The sequence below is a fragment of the Aquila chrysaetos genome, chromosome 19, assembly GCF_900496995.4.
Source record: "Aquila chrysaetos chrysaetos chromosome 19, bAquChr1.4, whole genome shotgun sequence".
In the NCBI taxonomy this organism is placed as follows: Eukaryota; Metazoa; Chordata; class Aves; order Accipitriformes; family Accipitridae; genus Aquila; species Aquila chrysaetos.
In genome coordinates, this window is record NC_044022.1 from 18,525,202 (window position 1) to 18,544,275 (window position 19,074).

General features: G+C 40.3%; 1 protein-coding gene across 2 annotated transcripts in view; it reads left to right on the top strand.

Annotated features, from left to right (window-relative positions):
• NOX4 (NADPH oxidase 4) overlaps nucleotides 1-19,074 on the top strand; it is a 117,637-nt gene that overhangs the window by 69,534 nt on the left and 29,029 nt on the right. For both annotated transcript variants that reach the window (XM_030042543.1, XM_030042542.1), the window contains exon 13: nucleotides 701-782. In XM_030042543.1, coding sequence (XP_029898403.1) covers nucleotides 701-782 — 82 coding nt within the window. The remainder of the gene's footprint in view (nucleotides 1-700; nucleotides 783-19,074) is intronic.

Consider the following 19,074-nt stretch of genomic DNA (forward strand, 5'->3'; position numbering starts at 1 on the left):
TTATAGAAGCTCCTACAGATCCCGCTTACACTTTGCATCTAACCACCTCAAGAAAAAGGCATCACACAAACCACAACCACACCTTCACTTGGTGGTTGGTGAAGCTAAGTTACAAAAACCTTACCTACTGCAGGTGATCCTATAATGCAGTTTTTTAAGTATATAGTAATAAACAAAAAGCAATCCAGTCTTCCAGCCATCCTTGAAAATACCGATGAATCAGTTACCCAAGGACTCGTACTGCAATTTGATTTAGATTAATTAATTAATCTGTGTTTGTTTAGATTACTGTGATCCTTGAGTGACTGGTGAATTCTTAGTTGCTCCTTCTTTCTGTTTAGACTAAGCTCTTCAAGGCAGGGACTGTTTATGGCTGTCTGTGTATGATACCCAGAAGACCTGTATGCAGGCCTCAGAAACTTGTAAGCACTACTAGAATTCAATATTGGATGAAAAAAATGACATTTTAAAATATTAAAAGGGTTTACAGGAAACAGCGATTTCTAGTCTTAGCAGCAGTTTTGTATGAATATATAGATAGTATTCCCTATACACTTAGCTTTGTCCTCTGGTAAATATTGCTGGAGAAGAGAGTTCACTGATATTACTGCTTGCTTACTTGTGGCCTGAACTTATAATGCAGAGTCACAGTCTGGGTTTGTTTTTTTTTCTTTTCTTCTTTTTTTCTTTGTCCTGACAGAAAGATTTCGGGATTTACTGCTTCTACATTCAAATCAAGATACAGAGATTCTTCCCATCTTTCAGCAGAGGCGCTATCCCAAGTAAGTAAGATTGTCTTCTTGGGAGAAATAAAATCTTTATCTATTTGCAGTGAGGGAGAGTGAAGCGTTTATAGCACTGTACATGCTTTTGGTGTGAAGCCCTGAGGCAGAGCTGTCAGGGAGCGACACTGACGCTGAGCTTTGCAGTCTTTCAGCGGTGCCAGGGAGAAGCAGACATGCTTTGCAAGCGTGCCCAGCTGTCAGTGGGGAGGTGGTGGTGGAGTGCAGACGTTAAGTTGCCTGGATCAGTGTTTGGTGAAGCTTTGTTTCACTTGACACTGTGTTGACATAGGCAGATGTTTTGTCAGGCTAATCCCCACTCTTCTCTTGTGGGATTCCATCATTTATGGTGACAGATTCCCTTGGATTTTAGCAGGCTCCCCTCTGGAAGCCTGCAAGCACTAGAAGACATTTTTTTTCTGCCCTTTTTAGGGATGGATGTACAAGCAAATCAAAAGAGTAGTGTTGTGCGTTTAGGAGGTCTTGCATGTATTGAGTATCCTGGATGAAACCTCTTCTCCCAAGTGACGTACCTGAACAAAACAATAAATGCTCCTTGTTATTATATTGGTTAAAAGAAACAGTCACTTTCAGCTAAGTCTTGAAAAGAGGCAGTGAAGGGGAAAAAGAATTATCCGTGGCCAGAGTGAGCCATGAAAGAAGGCTAGTGCAGGATGGACAGAGGGAGAAGAAGCAAGAAAAAATGTCTGGAGCCAATCCAGCAATGATGATGGAAATAAGCAAAGTTATTTATTTTAATTATTGTTAGCAGGTTCCTGAAATGCACAAGACACCAGTGGAGCTAAGTGTTAAATACAGCTCCTAAAATCCGATAATACGATTTTTTTTAAGAGCAGACAACAGACAGAGGGGCTCAGTGCTGAAAACCAGTCATCTCCTCACTGTGAATACTTGAAAATAAAAGCACTCAAGGCTGAAATCCTGATTCTGAAAATGGTGAAATTTTGCATTGACTTCAAGGGAGACAGGATTTTATCCCTCTAAATTTACTGATTGCATGATCCATTGTCACTGTTCTACTGGAATACTATGGAGGTACAATATATGAAACTGTGGGAGGCACCTTATGTAGATGGATTGGTCTACTTGTTTTACTAGGACTTCCATGAATTATTACTTTTCTCCTTATCCTTTGGAGCACTGGAACAGTTACTTTTCCATGGCAGTAGAATGCTTTGCTTGGCTTAGATGTTTTCACTTACGGTACAGACACTGTCAGACTGGTCTTGAGAAACTAGTTTATTGTCCTTCCTCAAAGAACAGACTTATTTCTGTATAAATCATTCCTAAGGTGTCTGACTTCCATTTCCCTACATTCAATTTATTACTAGCATTCTTGGCAAGTACAGTCTACTAGCGATATTACACATTGTCACATTCATGGGTGAATAAGTGCCTGTTGTCTTCTGTTCAGTGGATGCTTCAGCTCTTTGAAGATCATACAACAAATAGCTGGTAGTATGGAGCTCTGTTGCTATTTGAAGTTATAGTGGCCTTGCATGACAAAATGATACATGTTTTCAGCCACATTACTTGGCAAGATTGACTGATTCATCTACTATATAAAATCAGTCAAACTTTGGCACCTGAAAGAGAAGTTTGCTTATGTTCTTAAAAGCAATAGATTTCTGTTTATAGCATCATTAATTGATGCAAATTTGCTTGCTTGTTACAGAAATGTATCATTTATTATAGTTAATTTAGAAACTGTTTGAAGAATATTGACATGTCCTAATTTCCCTAGGGGTTGTCTTTCAAGTGAAATACTTGTGTTCAGCAAGGTAGAAAACCCGTTCATCTTCATAATGTATTTTGTCTTATTCCCATGTCAGTTTTTTCTATTCCCTATGCTCATTTTCATTGAAAGGTCGGTTAACAGAAATGAAGACAATGAACAGACAGGTCTCTAAATCAGTGTCCCTTCATTGACTTTAGCTGAGCAATGGCTGGTTGTACTACATAAAACCTGAGCAGTAAGGTAATTTTAATGAGACATTGTCATGAGGCATGAGCTGGAGCTTGTAATGCTGAAGGAAATCCTAAGAATATGGAAGGTTAAAAATAGAAGAGAAATTTTATTAATGACTTTTAGCTGAATAGCTTGACTAAGCAGGGTTTAGTAGGTAGAAAGGACAAAAGTTTGCCCATGTTTAAGAGACAGACGTCCAAAGGAAGTAGACTGGATAGGAAGCTGTTCAGCATCTCTCAGGATATTCAGAGACATAGTAATAGATATTAAAAGCTAAATAAGCAAACTAGAATCCATCAATTCTTGAAAGAAATAGGAAACATGATGTTCTGGCCTGAATTATGTTCTTGCACATTTATTATATTAAGACCTGAACTCTTTCCCAGGAAACAGCAGTATCATTTTGGGTACATGTTTGTTCTCAGAGAAGATGTCTGTGCACTGAAATGGCTGGAAGAAGTTTTCTAGATTATGCATGCACATTGTTCTGGATTTGCTGGGGTAAATGTGTAAAAGAAACATGCATTGCACCCCTGGTTGATGAAGGGAGAAAGGCAGGATCTTTTTATGCCTGAGTTTATTCTGCTGGTCTTGGCTTAGCCAAGGAGCAAATACCTATTCTGGCACATGGAGGAGATTATAGAGGCGCCTGAGTTTACAAAGATCAAGGCTTGTAAAGTCACACGACACATCACCTTGACTTGGTTGACTTATCACTGTGTGTCCACAAGAAGCGTGGCATCATGAGCACTGGTTCTCATCATGGCCTTGTGGGCTGAGATGCAGTACTGTGCCAGCACATCGGTACAGCATCCATGCAGTCAGCCTAACCTGCAGTGTGCGTCCTCTCACTTCTCTTTACAAGGTTGCAGAGCAGAATGAGCTTGGCTTTATCTTACCCTTCTCTCGCATGATAATGGAACGGTGTCTTGGAAAAATTATAGTTATTGGGGAAGGAATATGGAATTATGTTCTCCAGTAAATGCCTACAGTAGAGTTTCTTAATGAAACATACTGCACTGCACGTAGCTACAGGTTACTGAACTAGCCAGACCAGACTAACCTAGGCAAAGCTTTTTGATACCTGAAGTGTAAGTCAGAGGATGAAATGCATGGTTCAGAAATCAGATGTCTCTAGACACCCCTCATCCACCTCATCAGGAAACCCAAGCATCCACAGAGAGTAATATTTTGAGGAGAAAATCTGTCTCCTAGCTGACATGAAGCCATCGCTATGTCCGTGAGGATTTGAATTCCTGAAACTAAGAATAAACCTGCAGCTGTGGGCAGCCAAATGGGTTGGGGTGCACAGCTGCTTCCGAGCGGACCCGCCTGGGAAGAGCCTCTGCACGCGAACCAAATCACAGACATACTTGCAGCTTGTTCCTTCTCTCCCTCACTCCATGAGCGTGCTGAAGTCACCGAGGTGAGTTACACCAACATGATCAGGCCTGTCGACAAACTAAACTTCTTGCAATGAGTCTTATCAAGACTCCTTACTTTGACAAGGAGCGTCAGGGCTCCTATATCTCATGAAAAACTTTTCAGAGTTTCACTCTTAGGACATTTCTGCAGGAGCTTTCCTCACGATGGTATCAAGCTTATGCTTTCCTTAGTTGCCCGCTTCACCCATAAGGTTCTTACCTTTTTACCACATGGATTCACTCATAAAATGCAAGAACTGCTGAAGTGCTGACACAGGCTACAGAGGATTGCTCCCGAAGAAGACACCATTATGCTCATTAATTGGGCTGTAGGGTCCAGCAAGTGACAGGGTGGCTGGTGCTAGCAGTGGGGTCCTAGGTCACTCCATCCCACCAGGGTCTTTTGGTCTTTTCTTGCTGACTCCACTTTGCTCCTGACCCCCTGTGCTGTGTGCACAAGGGAAGGATGTGCAATTACCTTGCGACACCAGAGAGAAGTGTCTCTCGTAGCTGGGCCTGATAATGTCAAAAGAAAAAAAACCCGAAAGAGCGGAATGATAAGGGAAGTGATAAAAGAAGTGCGAGAGTGAGAAATTAGGTTGGTGGGTGAAAAAGGCAGGAGAGAGGCTGACACTGCACGAAACAGTGCTTGAGAGGGATGCGCCAGAAATGCTACTGGCATTACAGCTTTTTAGCAAATTTGTCTGTATGCAAGTGACTTGACAGTTCAGCTGTACTTCATATTTTCAAGATACTGCTGAAATCCTCAAATACGTGTGTGGGTCTTTTGGAGGGATTATTTGCTTCTTTTTTTTTCCCCTTCAGAAATATTTGCAGTCTTCATTCTTATCTTCTGTGGGTTTGGTGGAAATGTTCTTGGATGATTCACAGATTTTAAGAACAGAAGGAGCTGTTATGTTCCAGCTAATTTGAGTCCCTTCTTAACATAAGCCATAGAGCATTACCCGGTAATCCCTGCAGCAAGCTTCTGGTTCAACTGGAGCATGAATTTAGAAAGACATCCGGTCTTTAAATTGAGATGTTAAAAACTGGAAAATTCACAAGCCTTTAGATCAGCTTGTTTCAGTTGTCAATTACTTCACGTATGTAAAACATTAATTTCTTTAACTTCAGTTTCCAGTCTCTGCTATCTTACTATACCATTTTCTGCTAAACAAGAAAGTCCTGTACCATCTGAAATGACACCTCCATACAAGAGGTTGGCGGTCATTTTAAAACTTACCCTTCTTTTGCACAAATTAAATAAATAAAACTTTCTTGCAGGATAAGGTTTACTTAAAAGGTCTCTCTCTAGTAATTTGCTTTTTCTTTTTAAAACCTTTCCAAAGTTTTCTTTTTCTTTTTTTTTTTTATAAACACAGGCAGGAAATAAGAAAGTATTTTGGTAACTGTTTTCATAATGTGCACATAGAGAAATAACAGCACTTCTTTGTAGTCAAATAAGGAGACAATGTAAATTGAGCACTATCTTATTATTTAAATGGTGTGACAAAGTGTTGAACTTTGGAGAAAAAAGAAGAACTTAGAACCTAGCAGGTGTAATAGAATAACAGAGTATTCCAAGTACATTTACTTGCCATCAGTTATAAACTTACAAACCTTTCTTTGTCATATATTCTTAGTAAATTAAGGCAGGCTTCTTGTGTATGCACAAAAATACTGGTCATTTTCATGTCACAGAAAACCAGAAAATACAAGATCCTGATTTTTATATATATATGTATCTTCAAATACATATTTTTGAAGGTCATCTTTGAAAAGCTGCTGAAAGTTTCAGCTCAAACAAAGCCAAATGGTGTTATTCAATTCTTATCATGGAGTAGTCTAGACAAATAGGCTGCAGAAAGTTAGTGCCCTAAACCATTGTGCCATCTGGTTCTCAATTGCTACTCATTTTAATGATAATGGATCTGTAATGGATCCATGCCAGTTTAGTACAGCTTAAGATCCGAGCCAAGAAACAGATAATATTTCATAAATAATACCCCAGGAATAAAACTTGTATCTTATTTGTAACTGTCTTGAGAACGTTTTTCTTTTTAGAGGAAAATAATTTGTGTCTAACTAGAGCAAGTAGTGAGTTGTGGCTTCTGGAAGTGATGATGCTCAGACAGTGCATCCGCTGAGATTCCCCCTGAATCCTAGATTTAAGCACATAAAAGAGCAACCAGCTAGCAGGATCATGGCCTAGAAACCCAATTCAGTTCGCATTAGAAACAAAGGCAACATCTTCCTTGGTGTTCAACAAGGGGAAAAATCGTGACCTATGCGTTTGTCATGCAGTCTTCGTTGTAAAGGCAAAGAGATTTTTAATTTTAAAAAGGGGTGGAGAACTTTCATGGAGTGATTTTGTGTAAAAGGCTTTCTGTGAAGTGCTTTACAAAAGATGTTCTCTTGTTACAGAGGAGAAACTGAGGCATGGCACTCTGATGTGAGTTACCAGTGTCACCCAGGAACAATTCTCCTGGGGACGAGGCCAGAAATAGAAATCAGGTCTTCCACAGTCCTTTCAGTTGTGTGCAATTGGCTCTCTCATCTAAAATAACATCTATCCTGTTTTCCACTGAAAAAAACACGTGGCCTGCCCATATTGCTGAAATCAGATGGGAAAGTGCCAAGTGAAGGAGCCTTTCAGAAGTGCCCACACAAGCACTTTAAATGCTTTGTGTAGCATTGTACATTAAGCATGAAAATTACTGTTTTTGAAGCGCTCCAAGATTTATTTAAAAATGCAGGCTAGAAGCTAACTATCTCGCCAGCAGCACTGAGCCCTCAGAAAACCTGAGTCTCAGGGAATTTTGATTACTTGATAAAAAAAGAGATACCTGCTTAAGGAATTGGTAATGACATTTAAAAGAAACTCAAGCTGTTTATAGAGAAGAATGTTTATAGGTGTTTTTAGTGGTTTGGGATTTTGTCTCTTATTTTTCATTCTTTTTTCTTTTTTTTATTTTAATGTGACTTGCGGTGATACCAGGTTATCCTGTTGAGTTTGCAGACCAGTGCAGGGTTGAGCTCCATGACAATAAGACCTCCACTATAAGTAAAGGGCATTTTCCTGTCATTTGGGATTTTTACCAAGTGGTAAGAGCAACAATGGCAATGGGGCAAAGGCAGTTAGCTATTTATAAAAAACAACAGTCATGTTACAGGAGTAATCATGTCACTAAAAATGCAAGTATTGGATCTAGATTTTGTTGAAACCATAATGAAAATGGGAAGAAAAAGGACAGTAATTCATACTGTGCACTACATGTTTGCGCTCAGATCCTACAAAGACTTATGTGGACACATCCACATAATATCAAACAAGACCAAGTCAATATCTTGAAATATTTAGGACTGCACATTAAACTCAAATGTGGGTCATAAATTCCTCAAGACAGAGACTATATTTGTTCAGAGTATCAGTACAATGCCCCAGTAATTTCTAGTGCAAAATAAAGACACTTTTGTTCTGTTTCTAAAGACGTCAAGTTCAGATACCGTCAACACAGAGTGAATCAATCCCCTTAAAGTCAAGGGGAATTTTGCTGCTAACTGCAACAGGGCTCAGACCTGAAATCTAAGAAACTTTGAAGAAACAAGTACCAATCTTTCAGATGTAGAGAGATGTGGGGAAAAACCTGTATCCTCTGAGAGATTTGTGCAGCAACATACATGCAAAATCTAAGCTCCATGTGCATATATTTTCTAAGTACCAAGCAGTCTAGAATGCAAGTTTGACTTAGCTCTGTTTATCATAGCATAGTTGTGGCTTATTAGCAGTCATGAACTGTTTTATGCAAACTTGCAATACTCCCAGTTGAGAAGGGGAGAAAGCTGACTGAAAATAAAAGATGCCTAAACCTTTCAAAATATTTGGAAGATGACATCATTGCTTTGTTCAAAGTGAACGGTATAAGACAAAACATTACAGCTGGTTTTCATTCTGCAGTTTGGAAGCATGAGCATAGTTCTTGATAAAGCCTGTTGATGTAATTGATACATACCTGCCTACTACTGAGCAGCAGTGTGAGACTGGGGGGAATTATCTGCCACCGGATGTCTTGAAGGATGTTTTTTTAAACAGTTCAAACAGAAGTTATAGTAGTTTGATGCAGAAATTATTAGTGAAGTTCTTTGATTCATTATGCAAGAGAGAGTTACAATGATCCCTTCTGCCCTCATATCCACTTTTATCATAGTTTTAAAAATGGCTTATATTAGTTTAAAAATAGTTTCACAATTTCCATAGTTACAGAAATCCAAGCACCAGGCTCTTGAAAAAGAAAAACAAGTGCTAAAGAGTTGTGGTTGTTGACAGTAGTGACTTCATTCTTGACTCTCTGGGTAAAAGGGAGCAGCATCATTCATTCACTCCTATACGCCTACCTGCACATTAGCAATTTAATTTTTGTCCCCATGCTTTCAGTGAGGGACCCTGGAGGCTGTTTTCTTTCATAGAACCTGTTAAAGGAGGCAGCATCTTTTGTTGGTGTTTTATTAGTAAGTGTTAGTGAAGAAGGGAGAAAAGAAAGTTTACAGCTACAATAAACGGGAAAATGGACAATATTATGCCCCTAAACACATGAAAGAAACTGGGAGGGAAAAAGGAGTTGCCTACCATGTCATCCTTTATATTTCATGTAAGACATAAGCAAAAACTGTATTTACTGGTCTCTAAGGAGGGCAGAAATTTAGCAGCACTGATTGCTGTTCTGGCCCTTCCCCAAACAGGGTTTGAAGAAGCAGGTAAACTGTTAGATAAGTGTCTCAGCTGTACCACAAGTCCGTCTTCATGCTGCTTAATGCCACAGAAAACAGCATACACTGCTGCTGCCCCTGGGGTAGCAGAGCAAGTGTATGCTCTGTGTGAAAGCAGAGGGGAGCACGAACAATCAAGTCAAAGGAGACAGTTATGATGGTCTAGTTTTGCATAAACTGGGCAAGGATGGCTTTTTCTCATCAGGACATGAGCCTAGATTTCAGTTTTAGCAACATTTTGGTGAGTGGCACTGGTGGAGCGGTTCAATTCTGAATGCCAGGCTCTTCAGTGTACATGAGGGAGACGCTTCACATTTCTTTTTCATGCAACAATTTGGGCTTTAAGCTCTGGGTGCTTAAAGGGGCAGCAGAGGCCCATGTTGATCTAACAGCCATCGCCTGTCTCTTCGGAGAAATGGATGGGAGATCTGGGCTGTGGGATGCCAACTGGACCACCCTGAGCTGAGCGCCCCCAAGGAAACACATACGCCAACCCCATTTCATGAAGGAAGATGTCTCGGCATCTATGCTAGAGCTTAGCTCAGAAGCAACTATCAAGTCTTAAAAACTGGCAGTGGTAGAAAATCCATCTCATCCTATAGTATGTTGTTCCAGATGTTAATTATCCTCAATCATGGGGACAGGAGTTGGATGCTGGGAGATTGTGCCCAGTAGGGCAAGCCTAGCCCCAAGGAAAGTTCTTCTACAACCACGTCAAGTGGTTTGTAAGAATCACAAGTGCTTTTGAACGGCCAGACAGCTAGCAGCTGGAAAACATTGTTAGCAGCTGCAGAACAGCGACGGCCCATGATACTAGCTGCCAAATCCTTTCTGAGTGTTGCCTAATCAGCTAGCTGAGGCTGTTCATGAGCAGAATTGGAGAGTAAAGTAGATAAGTCCTAACACAAAAGCTGTTTGAATAGAAGATATGTACTGAGTTGTTGGATGGTGAAGATAAATTGGGTGATATTCAGAGTTCCTGGTTGTTGTTTTTTAATACAAGATTTTTGTGAGTCACAGATTTGACAGAAAATTACCAGTCTAAGCATCTGCACCTAAAGTGAGGCATTAGATGTGTCGAGTGAGGTGACAAGCAATGCTTTTCTTTGGTGTCATGAATGTAGTGACATTTTTTCTCCCCCCAAAGCAATGAGAGAAGCTGTGTTATACGCACTGACCAGAAAGAAAAGATACAAAAATCATTTGCTTTAGAGCCTAATAGCTTTCATGTAACACTTTGCTTTATGACTTAATTATCCATTGCTGTCAAGGTATCTTTGTAATACGAGGTTTAAATTAAGTTTGTGCATGGCTGAAACTCATTTAGAACCAAACTCTGCAAGGAACTTCCCTCGGTCCTCTGGGAGCTTGTAAGGCAAAATTGCTGCATAGTCCAAAAAAACACATGGGAGCAGGGTCAATCCTCCTATGTCAAATCCACTTGACCAGTATGGAAACAGTAACCTATACTACAACCTCCAGAGTTGTCGGTGTAAGTGTTCTCTGCATCCTCTCTGGTTTCAAAAAGTACTCAAAAGTGTCTAACAAAAGCCAAATGCCTGAGCACTTCTGAGGACTGGGGTCTTGCTTTCCTCTGCATGGTGCATCATGATGTTACCTAAGGATGTTAGAGCTTTGTATTTCCCTTCACTGTATACCATGTCTTTAAGGCTTAAGATAGTTCTTTAGATACATTACTGTTGGTGATTTCTAATATTGCAATGGTTAAGGTACAATTACTTCCTCTTTTAGGCAAATCACCATAAAAGATTGAATTTCTTTATTATATTGATTTCCCTTTGCTAAACCAATTCTGAAGGTCTTAAAATAGATTAAATTGTCCTTTTTTGCATGGATAGCTGAAGCTTCCTAAACAGTATTTGAAATGCAGGCATTTATTTCCAGTGTTTTCTCCAAAATAAAGGTATTTGCATCCCCTCTCAAAAGACTTTGAAAGCTATTTGTAGTTTATTTTTTGTGCCATACTTTTTACGTTGTTAGGGAAAATAGAGCAATGGAAGTGGTTGGTGACAATTTCTCCATCACATGGGACTGTTATTACCAGAGCAAGGCAAAATAAATGGTGGCAGAACTGTCCCATACATTTCCTTGTGCTTCATCTGCAGATGTATTTTCAGTTTGTATGAGGCAAATCATGTAGATGTAATGTTATCCTGTGAAGGAGTCATAAACCTGATGTTCTGGGCATTTGGGCACTGTGAAGATGAAACTCTGTGATCTTAATAACATACCTAGAGTATCTCCTGTCACTGCAGTTTTCAATGGAAGCAATTCTAGGATTTCAGCTAATTGCTCCATCAGTAAGAGTTTGAAGTGTTTTGGAGAGATCCCACTCACTTTGCTCAAATCTAGGAACCTGGCACTTCATTTAAGCTGGTATAAGATGAAATCTGGCAGAGTTGTGAACCGAGCTCATGCTTTCCATTATTTTTTAGTATAAGCTGCAAGAAAGACTAGAAAGTACCAAAATCCATTAGTTAGGGTGATATAGTAGGCAATTCACGGGCTGTGCCAGTGTGTCTGAGTGGGAAGGGCAGGGGCTGCTGTCCTGAAGGATCACTGCTGATCTGAAGAGTGTAAAAGTCACTGGTTACGTATTTCAGTTATGTCCAAGTGAAATGCTATGCTGCTTGCCATCAAGAAAGAACAAACTTTCTGTGAAGGACAATCATTACATGCAAGCCTCTTTGTTGACCCTGTTTTGTTTCAAGGAGACAACATGAAATTTTGCTTCAGCTCACATATGTCAAGCTTGCTAGAGAACTGAAGAAAAATTAAAAACTCTTAAGATAAGTCTGGTTTCTGAATAGCTTGGAAGGGAGCGGAGATGCTGAATATTGTGTGGTCTGAGCAGGAGGATGGAGGGAGGGAGGGAAGGAGAGCAGGAAGGAAGAAAAGACAGATGTAGCTTTCTGTTTTGTGCACAGTCCACACATTACATGCAGAAGGATACCTTAATTCAAAAGAACAGGTTTGCCTTATGGGATCAGCAGAGCAAAATATAATGAGCTTGTTCAGCTGCATAGGGCTCTGATTGTAATGAGAGCCTCTGGGCACTGCTCTTCTGTGACAGGCAAGCAGTGCTGGTATTGATGGACAACTCGAGCTCCTTCTGTCTTGCGTTGGGGAGGAGGGTTTAAGGAATGTCTTGCTAATTTATTTGCGGATTGCTGTGTCCCCAGGAGAAAACAGGCTGCGAGTTCGGCGTCTCCAAGGCTTCTTTCACCCGTGGTGCCGTTAGTACGCACTTGAGCATCTAATTCCAAGCTCTAAGAGCAGCAGAAGGGCTGTCCCCTGGGGCTCAGCCCCTGCTTCCCTCTTTCAGATTCAGCACAAGCAGCGCTTCTGAGATGGGGAACTTTTCTAGCTTTCGCTGCCCCATCTGCAGCAGCGCTTTGCTGTCTGAATGCATTTTTGTGTGTGTGTCTATATGCATTTTGCCTTCACGTTATTAGATCGCAATAACTAGCTGTGTAGTTGTTGATGGTTAACTTTTCTTTTTCTTGGTGCAGATTTGCACTACAGTTAAGGAATCCACTTTAAGGGATTGGTGCAAACAGCAGTTATTGAAATTTGAGCTGGTTCTCTCAAGCCATTTGATAGCAAAATAGAGCAGGTTGGCTGCAAGCAACTCTAAAGCATCACTGGAGCTTAAGAAATTCATTTATCTCTGCATTGGCTATGCCAGCTATATGTGGTGAGATGAACCCCCCTCATTGAATTAACTTTGTTGTTGTTAGTTATTTGGCCCTGCGCTCAGATTCTAGCACCAGTGAATAGCATCTGCACTGTGTGGAAATGTTTTGGCAATTAAGAGCCAATTAAATTTGGCTCGTTCCCCTGTTCCATCCTTCTTATGATGTCCAAGGAGAAGACTCATGACTGAAATATTTAGCAGCTATTAAAAAACAAAAAGGGTGTCTTGATTTTGCTGAGTCTGGGGTCTGTTTTTCTCTGCCCTGAAGGTCCCTTGGAGGATGAAAGTTCAAGGGACATTGCACCATAAAACTTGTTCACAGAGAAAAAATATATCAGAATTGCTTCTAAATCATGTATGGTTTTATTATCATTGGGTCACGGGTGGTAAAAAAACCCCTGTGCACTCAAGTATGTGAACACTGTCATGTAAGGTTAACCAAACTGATGAAATAGAATTAACAAGGAAATAACAGGGCTGGTGCCTGTGTCCACAGTCATTTTTACCCTTTCTTTCACTAGTTTGTCTTGGCAAGACTTCTCCAATGAGATATGAAGCTATTGCTTACCCTTTTTTAAACTGTGCATCAGTCAGGTCTGCAGATAAAAGCCATCAGTTGGACAGATGGAAATGGTAAAACAATGAATCTCTAGAAACACTCCTTTGTGTAATGTTGTCCTTCCTTTCCTTTTATTTGCTCATTAAGGACTGTGATCCATATATTGGTGGGGTTTATGACCGCCGTTATAGGTATTTCTATGGGCCTCACAAACTTTTAATGAAGTATTTGCTGAAATGCTCTTCTCTGTTTGAGAAATATAACTATTCCTGTCTAACAGGTAGATGCTGTCACACGATGCTAAACCGACTTGCCCAAGTTCTCCTGAGGAGGGTATGGCACAGAGTGGGTTGGATCCAGCACAGCACCCAAGCTGCTGCATTCATTCTTCCTCTTCATAAAGTTCCTACCCCAAGGGGGAAGGTACCTTTTGATTGGGGACCTTTGGGCACTTCCACAATAGATGTAGCAGTAGTAACATTAGAAACATGCGGTGGTGGTTTAGCAAATGGTTGATGAATGCGACCGTTAGGAAAAACATAAATGCAGTTTTCAGAATATCAGAAAGGAACAACCAGAAAGTATTCACCTGTCAGTCCAATTTTTACTTTACAATTTGTTTGAATTACAATTGTTAAGGGAACCCTTAACAGAAAGAAAGTAAATGGTATGTGGAACACCTAAACCACTGACCACAGCTCAGGGATACAGAGTGACCTCTTCAAAAAATGAGGTTTGGTAGATACACAGAACCTAGAGCACTGAGATTTCATCCATTGTGTACTGCCCATGTCCTGGTGTATTTACTTGCAAATCTAGGTACAACAGCAGGATAAGTAGTAAAAAGTAGACTTGGTATATATATCCACTTGTATAGTGGATATCTGCTTGATAATATACCTTTCAGTCCTGCAGAACTAAATCCTCATATCATGGAATTCAGTGGCATCTATGCCATTTGTTTCGTCCTGGAAGCAGTTTGCTTTTTTTCCTATAGACAGTTTAGCAGAGTATTGTCTAAATAAGAATACAGCACAGTGTATTAAAAAGAAAAAAAGAAAAAGTCAGTGCTGACAGGTGGCAAGCAACAAATAGTTCTTAAGCAGACAGTTTTAAAAGGGGTGAGGTATCAAATATGCAGCAATTCATCTTGGGACTTGTTCTTTTCAATATATCAAATAATGAATGACAAGGAGGGAGATGTAAACACCAAGTTAATTAAATCCTCGGATGATATTGGACCAGGGAGGATAGTGTATTTCAGAGCAGATGGATTGAAATTTCTCAATGATCTGGCAAATTTCAGGAGGTGGGTGGAAGAAGAGGAAGATGATTTGGAATAGGCAGAAATATCAGACAGTTCACCGAGAAGGAAATTGTCATCATCGAGGAAGAAACAGTGACATGGGGTGGGGGAAATGTTAGGATCATACTTAGCACTTTATAACAGCCTTTTGTCTGCATGTATCAGAGTATTAAACCTATTAAATTAAGTGTTCCTGATCTTGTGGAGGGGAGGTCTGAGAAAGTGTTGCTACCTGGTTTCACCAAAAGGGAGAGCATAGCTGAGGAAGTAAATGACATTCTGGAAATGACAGTGGATCAGCATGAGGGAGATGGGATTAAAAGGCCGGACTTCTCTTCCTCTCTGACTGATCAAAACTGGCATTTGAGGTCAGACCTGAGGCACAGGCCTGTGATCTGCATTTCACAATGACAGTGAACATGACGGGGATCAGCCTGACTAGTGTGGAGCTGCACGACACTGATTTTATTAAGAAGTGTCACGAGTCAAGATGTGCTGTGTCTCTCTAGAATGACAAGACCAGTCACACACGGTGGGGTTTCTCTGTATGTACATGGAGCACCTTCAGGGGGCCTGGTCAATAGGAACTGGTATTGGACTACAGGAGAAGCTCCTTCGGCTTAGACCCTGACTCTGTGCCAGATATATTCTGCTGTGATGTCCGGCCTCTGTTCTCTTCAGTGCCTTATAGTCACCTTGCCCTACAGCAGTGTTTCACGCCCAGTGGGTTGTAACCCTCGGGATATTCATGAAAATTAGGGGTGGGAAGGGTTGTGTGAGGAATGATATATTTGAAGTACTTACTTAAACACTAGTCCCCTCTCTCTCTGTCTCTCACCAGGTCACTTGCTCATCTGTCTTGTTCAGGGTCACCTGTTCTCTCTTAGATTCTTAAAACTCATAGAAACACTAAAAACTCTTTTTGTTATCATGGATACTCTTACAGCACGTAGAAAGGTAGGAGCTTGAAGGAATTTAAAAATTCAAGGGATGAAAAATTCTTTATTTTGAATAACACAAGAGGCCAGAGGGCTGTACAAAGGCATCTTTGTATGTCTAGAAAGGTAGTAATGATGACAGCACCACCTATGAATTATTATGCCATTATATACAGCCTTGGCAGGACTGAAATTTGAACACTGCAGACAATAATGGGCCTTTCACTCTAAAAACCAGAACTTGGAATAAGAAGTTGGAGCATTTTCAGAGAAAAACAATGAAGAGGTCAAGATAGTCAGGGCTGCATTGAGCTCACCTATGATGTAATGCAGTATATTCTCTGGTAGCTTGATAAGCTTCTGCCCGTGGATCTATACGCAGACTCTTCTATAGGCTAGTGTTGACTTCAGAAATTACTTCTCCAAGTTGGGTGATCTCATCCTTAATCTGCCATTTTACTGCAACTGCGTATGGTGCACTCTAGTGTTCAGCAGGTATTCTTTCTTTCCATTTTGGCCTTGCCATTTTTCCGTATCCCTTTCCGGATAAGAGACTGTCTGCCTAAGGAAATGAGCTTGTCTGACCATCACTGAACATCTGGAAGCCATCTGAAGCTGCCTTATCATTCATTATCTTGCAGACCTCACTCCTCAACTGTCAGAGCAGTATGTAGAGAATTTCTTTCTGGGCTTCCTGGCAGCTAAGTTCAAGCAAAGGTATTTTACAGACCCCCAAACCAGTAATTACTTGCTTCATGAAGCTGACCTGAAGGAAACCTACTCCTGTAGGCACATTCACTAGTGTGTATAGGATGTGAGGTTCATGGAGAGCATCTTTCCTTAAAGGAACTGTAGCTGTGAGAGACATTTCCTTACAAAGAGAGTTCTCCAGAGAAGAGATGGGCTTGTGACTGGACTAAGTCACTTTGCTTACCCAGGGTACACCCTAAGACAGAAAAGAGTCAGCAGTGAGACATGGCAAATTTTTCTTGGGGGTTTATTACATTTTAGGTAACGTATTCGTGCTTAGGTTTGAGGATCCCATTTTACTGCAGGATTAACTACTTCATTCCAACTGCAGAATTTGTTGAGATTTGTCCTTCTTTGTTCTTTCTTCTTACTCTCTTCATTTTGAATTCTTCATCTGTACTTAATCTAGTCCAAGGAGCCTGAGTGGGCTGCCTTTGGAGGGGATCGTGGTTTGCCTGGCCTTGTCTTCAGATTGATCTGCTACCAACTATATCTTCCAGCACTCTTGTCAGCTGCTTCTTTCTTCCCCTTTTGTTTCTGCAGATACCTAGCTAGGATTTTAATTTCTGCACTTGTCATCCTTGGGATTTGTCAGCTGGTGCCAACTTTTCTTTCCCCAGCCCTAAGGTGTATTGGAGCTTGACCGGGAAAACCTACCGGCAGTGTGGATGTCTAGTTAGAGTGGTGGTCTTTTTCCCCCAGCCTACTCTATTAAAAAAAGTATTTTGACCTTTGGTATAATACACCCCCTGAGTATATTTGTAAGTACAAAGCAGCTGCCAGGGCTGGGGGACTACTACATCTCATATATGTACTAGCTGTCAGGCTTTCCTGAGTCCTAAGTAGTAGTCCCATGTAGACTTTTTACTTAGCTTGAAAATACCCAAACCCTGGCTGAGGTAACTGCGTTAGACCTCTGGTGCTGGTTAATATGTAATAATTAGAGGTGGGGAAAACTTGAATCGGCATCTGAAATCTGCAATCCAGTTGCATCAGTATGCTTCAGTTGCTTCAGGTATCCCATAATACCCTGAGATACTGGTGCTGCAGGTATTTCCACTGACGTGGGGAGATGGGATATCCTGTCTTGGTGAGTATAATTTATCAGGTGAGGAAGAGGGCTCAGTGCTAATATCAGTTTGTGTGAAGGACCCATGCCAACTGCTAGATGGCAACTCTTAGATGACCACCAAAGGGAACAGTACAGGCAAGAAAGAGCTTCGTGCAAATATTTAAAGAGACCAAAGCTCAAATATGGAAGTGGGTTGCTCTAAAGCAGAAATACTGTTTGCAGTGAAATGGGCAGATAACTACTGTGCCAGTGAATGTGCTGTGGAGAAACATGGCCAACACGTTCAACCTAATTGTAGTTGCTGGTCTGCAGTGTCTTATCACTTAATGATGTAACAAACTAAATTTTCAAAAGACGAGTTACAGTAGGTGGTGCATTCACTACAAATACTCTTCTTTTTATTTTACTTTATTAGCTGGGGCAAAATTGGTAGGAGACAAGTTTACAGAAAGTCAAGGCACTTCACAAAATAGATACTGTAATTGGTAAGGAAATAAGTGGAAAATTGGTTTTCTTGTTACAATAAAATTAAATCATGTGAGATCTTTAATCAAAGGAATACATTTTGGAAACATTTTATAAAAATGACAGTAAAAAGGCTGCCATGGAGAAGAATTAATACAATGTTGATTAAGAATATTGACCCAAGAATTTTGTATAGAAAATACATGTGCTTTCAGAGAGCAAAGTTGTCTGAATACATAATTATACTTGATTGTAGTTCTCATAGTGGTTTTACAGACCTTTTTAATGAAGTAAGTGAGTGGTTTAAACTGTTGCTTCTCTCCTGTGATAGTCAGCAATGAGTAATAAGAAATACAGGTTCTCCATAAATACTTTGGGCAATATGTAAACACTTCTATTCAATTCTGAGGAAAATTTACTTGGTCTGAGAGATTGCCTTCAGATTGCTCTAGGAGTCCTGAACAAGAAAGAGCCATGCTTACAAGGGTGTCTGTCATTTGTGCGAGTCTATTTTCTGTTGCCTTCAGTGGAAGTGCGATCTCCACGCTTGTTTTTTAAACTTTCAGTTATAGTTATGAGGTTCTTCTCTCCTCCTCTACCATCCTCCTCACTCCTCTTACAAGTCCAGCTCCCCCATAGGTAGTTGTACAACTTTTGCTGCTGTAGTGTTCCAGTCTACTCCAGTGGGATCTTCTCCTTGTACCGGCGCTGTGTCTCAGAAAACCATGGATCTCAGTTCAGGGTTTACAGAAGGAGCCTTATCCATGAAAATGCAGGAGCCTGCTCTGCTTTTCCACTTTCTTGCCCTTGTCATCATGCCTTCAACATATTTTCTCTTGCTAAGGATGTTGTACAAATGGAAATTCTTCTTCAGTCATCTCTGGGCCCTTGAGAGTATAGTAAGTGGAAGAACAGGTGATTTCATTTTGTTTTGCCCAACCAGGGAGAAATAAATGGAACTAAGATGTGCTAAAACCAATGGCTTTTGCAGAATTTTAAAAATAATAATAATTTGGCATGTTGCTATGAGTAGAAAATCTGATGCTAATTGATTCTATAGGGTTTTGAGCCATCTATGTTGTTATAATTGGATGTTTCATTAACAGATAAAGGAAGCAACTTTTGTAGAAGAGAGAAGGAAACTTCTACAAACTCTAATGTATATTGTAAGAGTATGTTTGAAGTTGAAAGGGAAAAATGTGAATAATCAATCAGAGATTAAATTCAAACTGTTAAAAAAAGGAGAGGATGCCTAATGAAATCTGAATTAGAATCATAACACTTTGCAATCTTGCGCAAAATA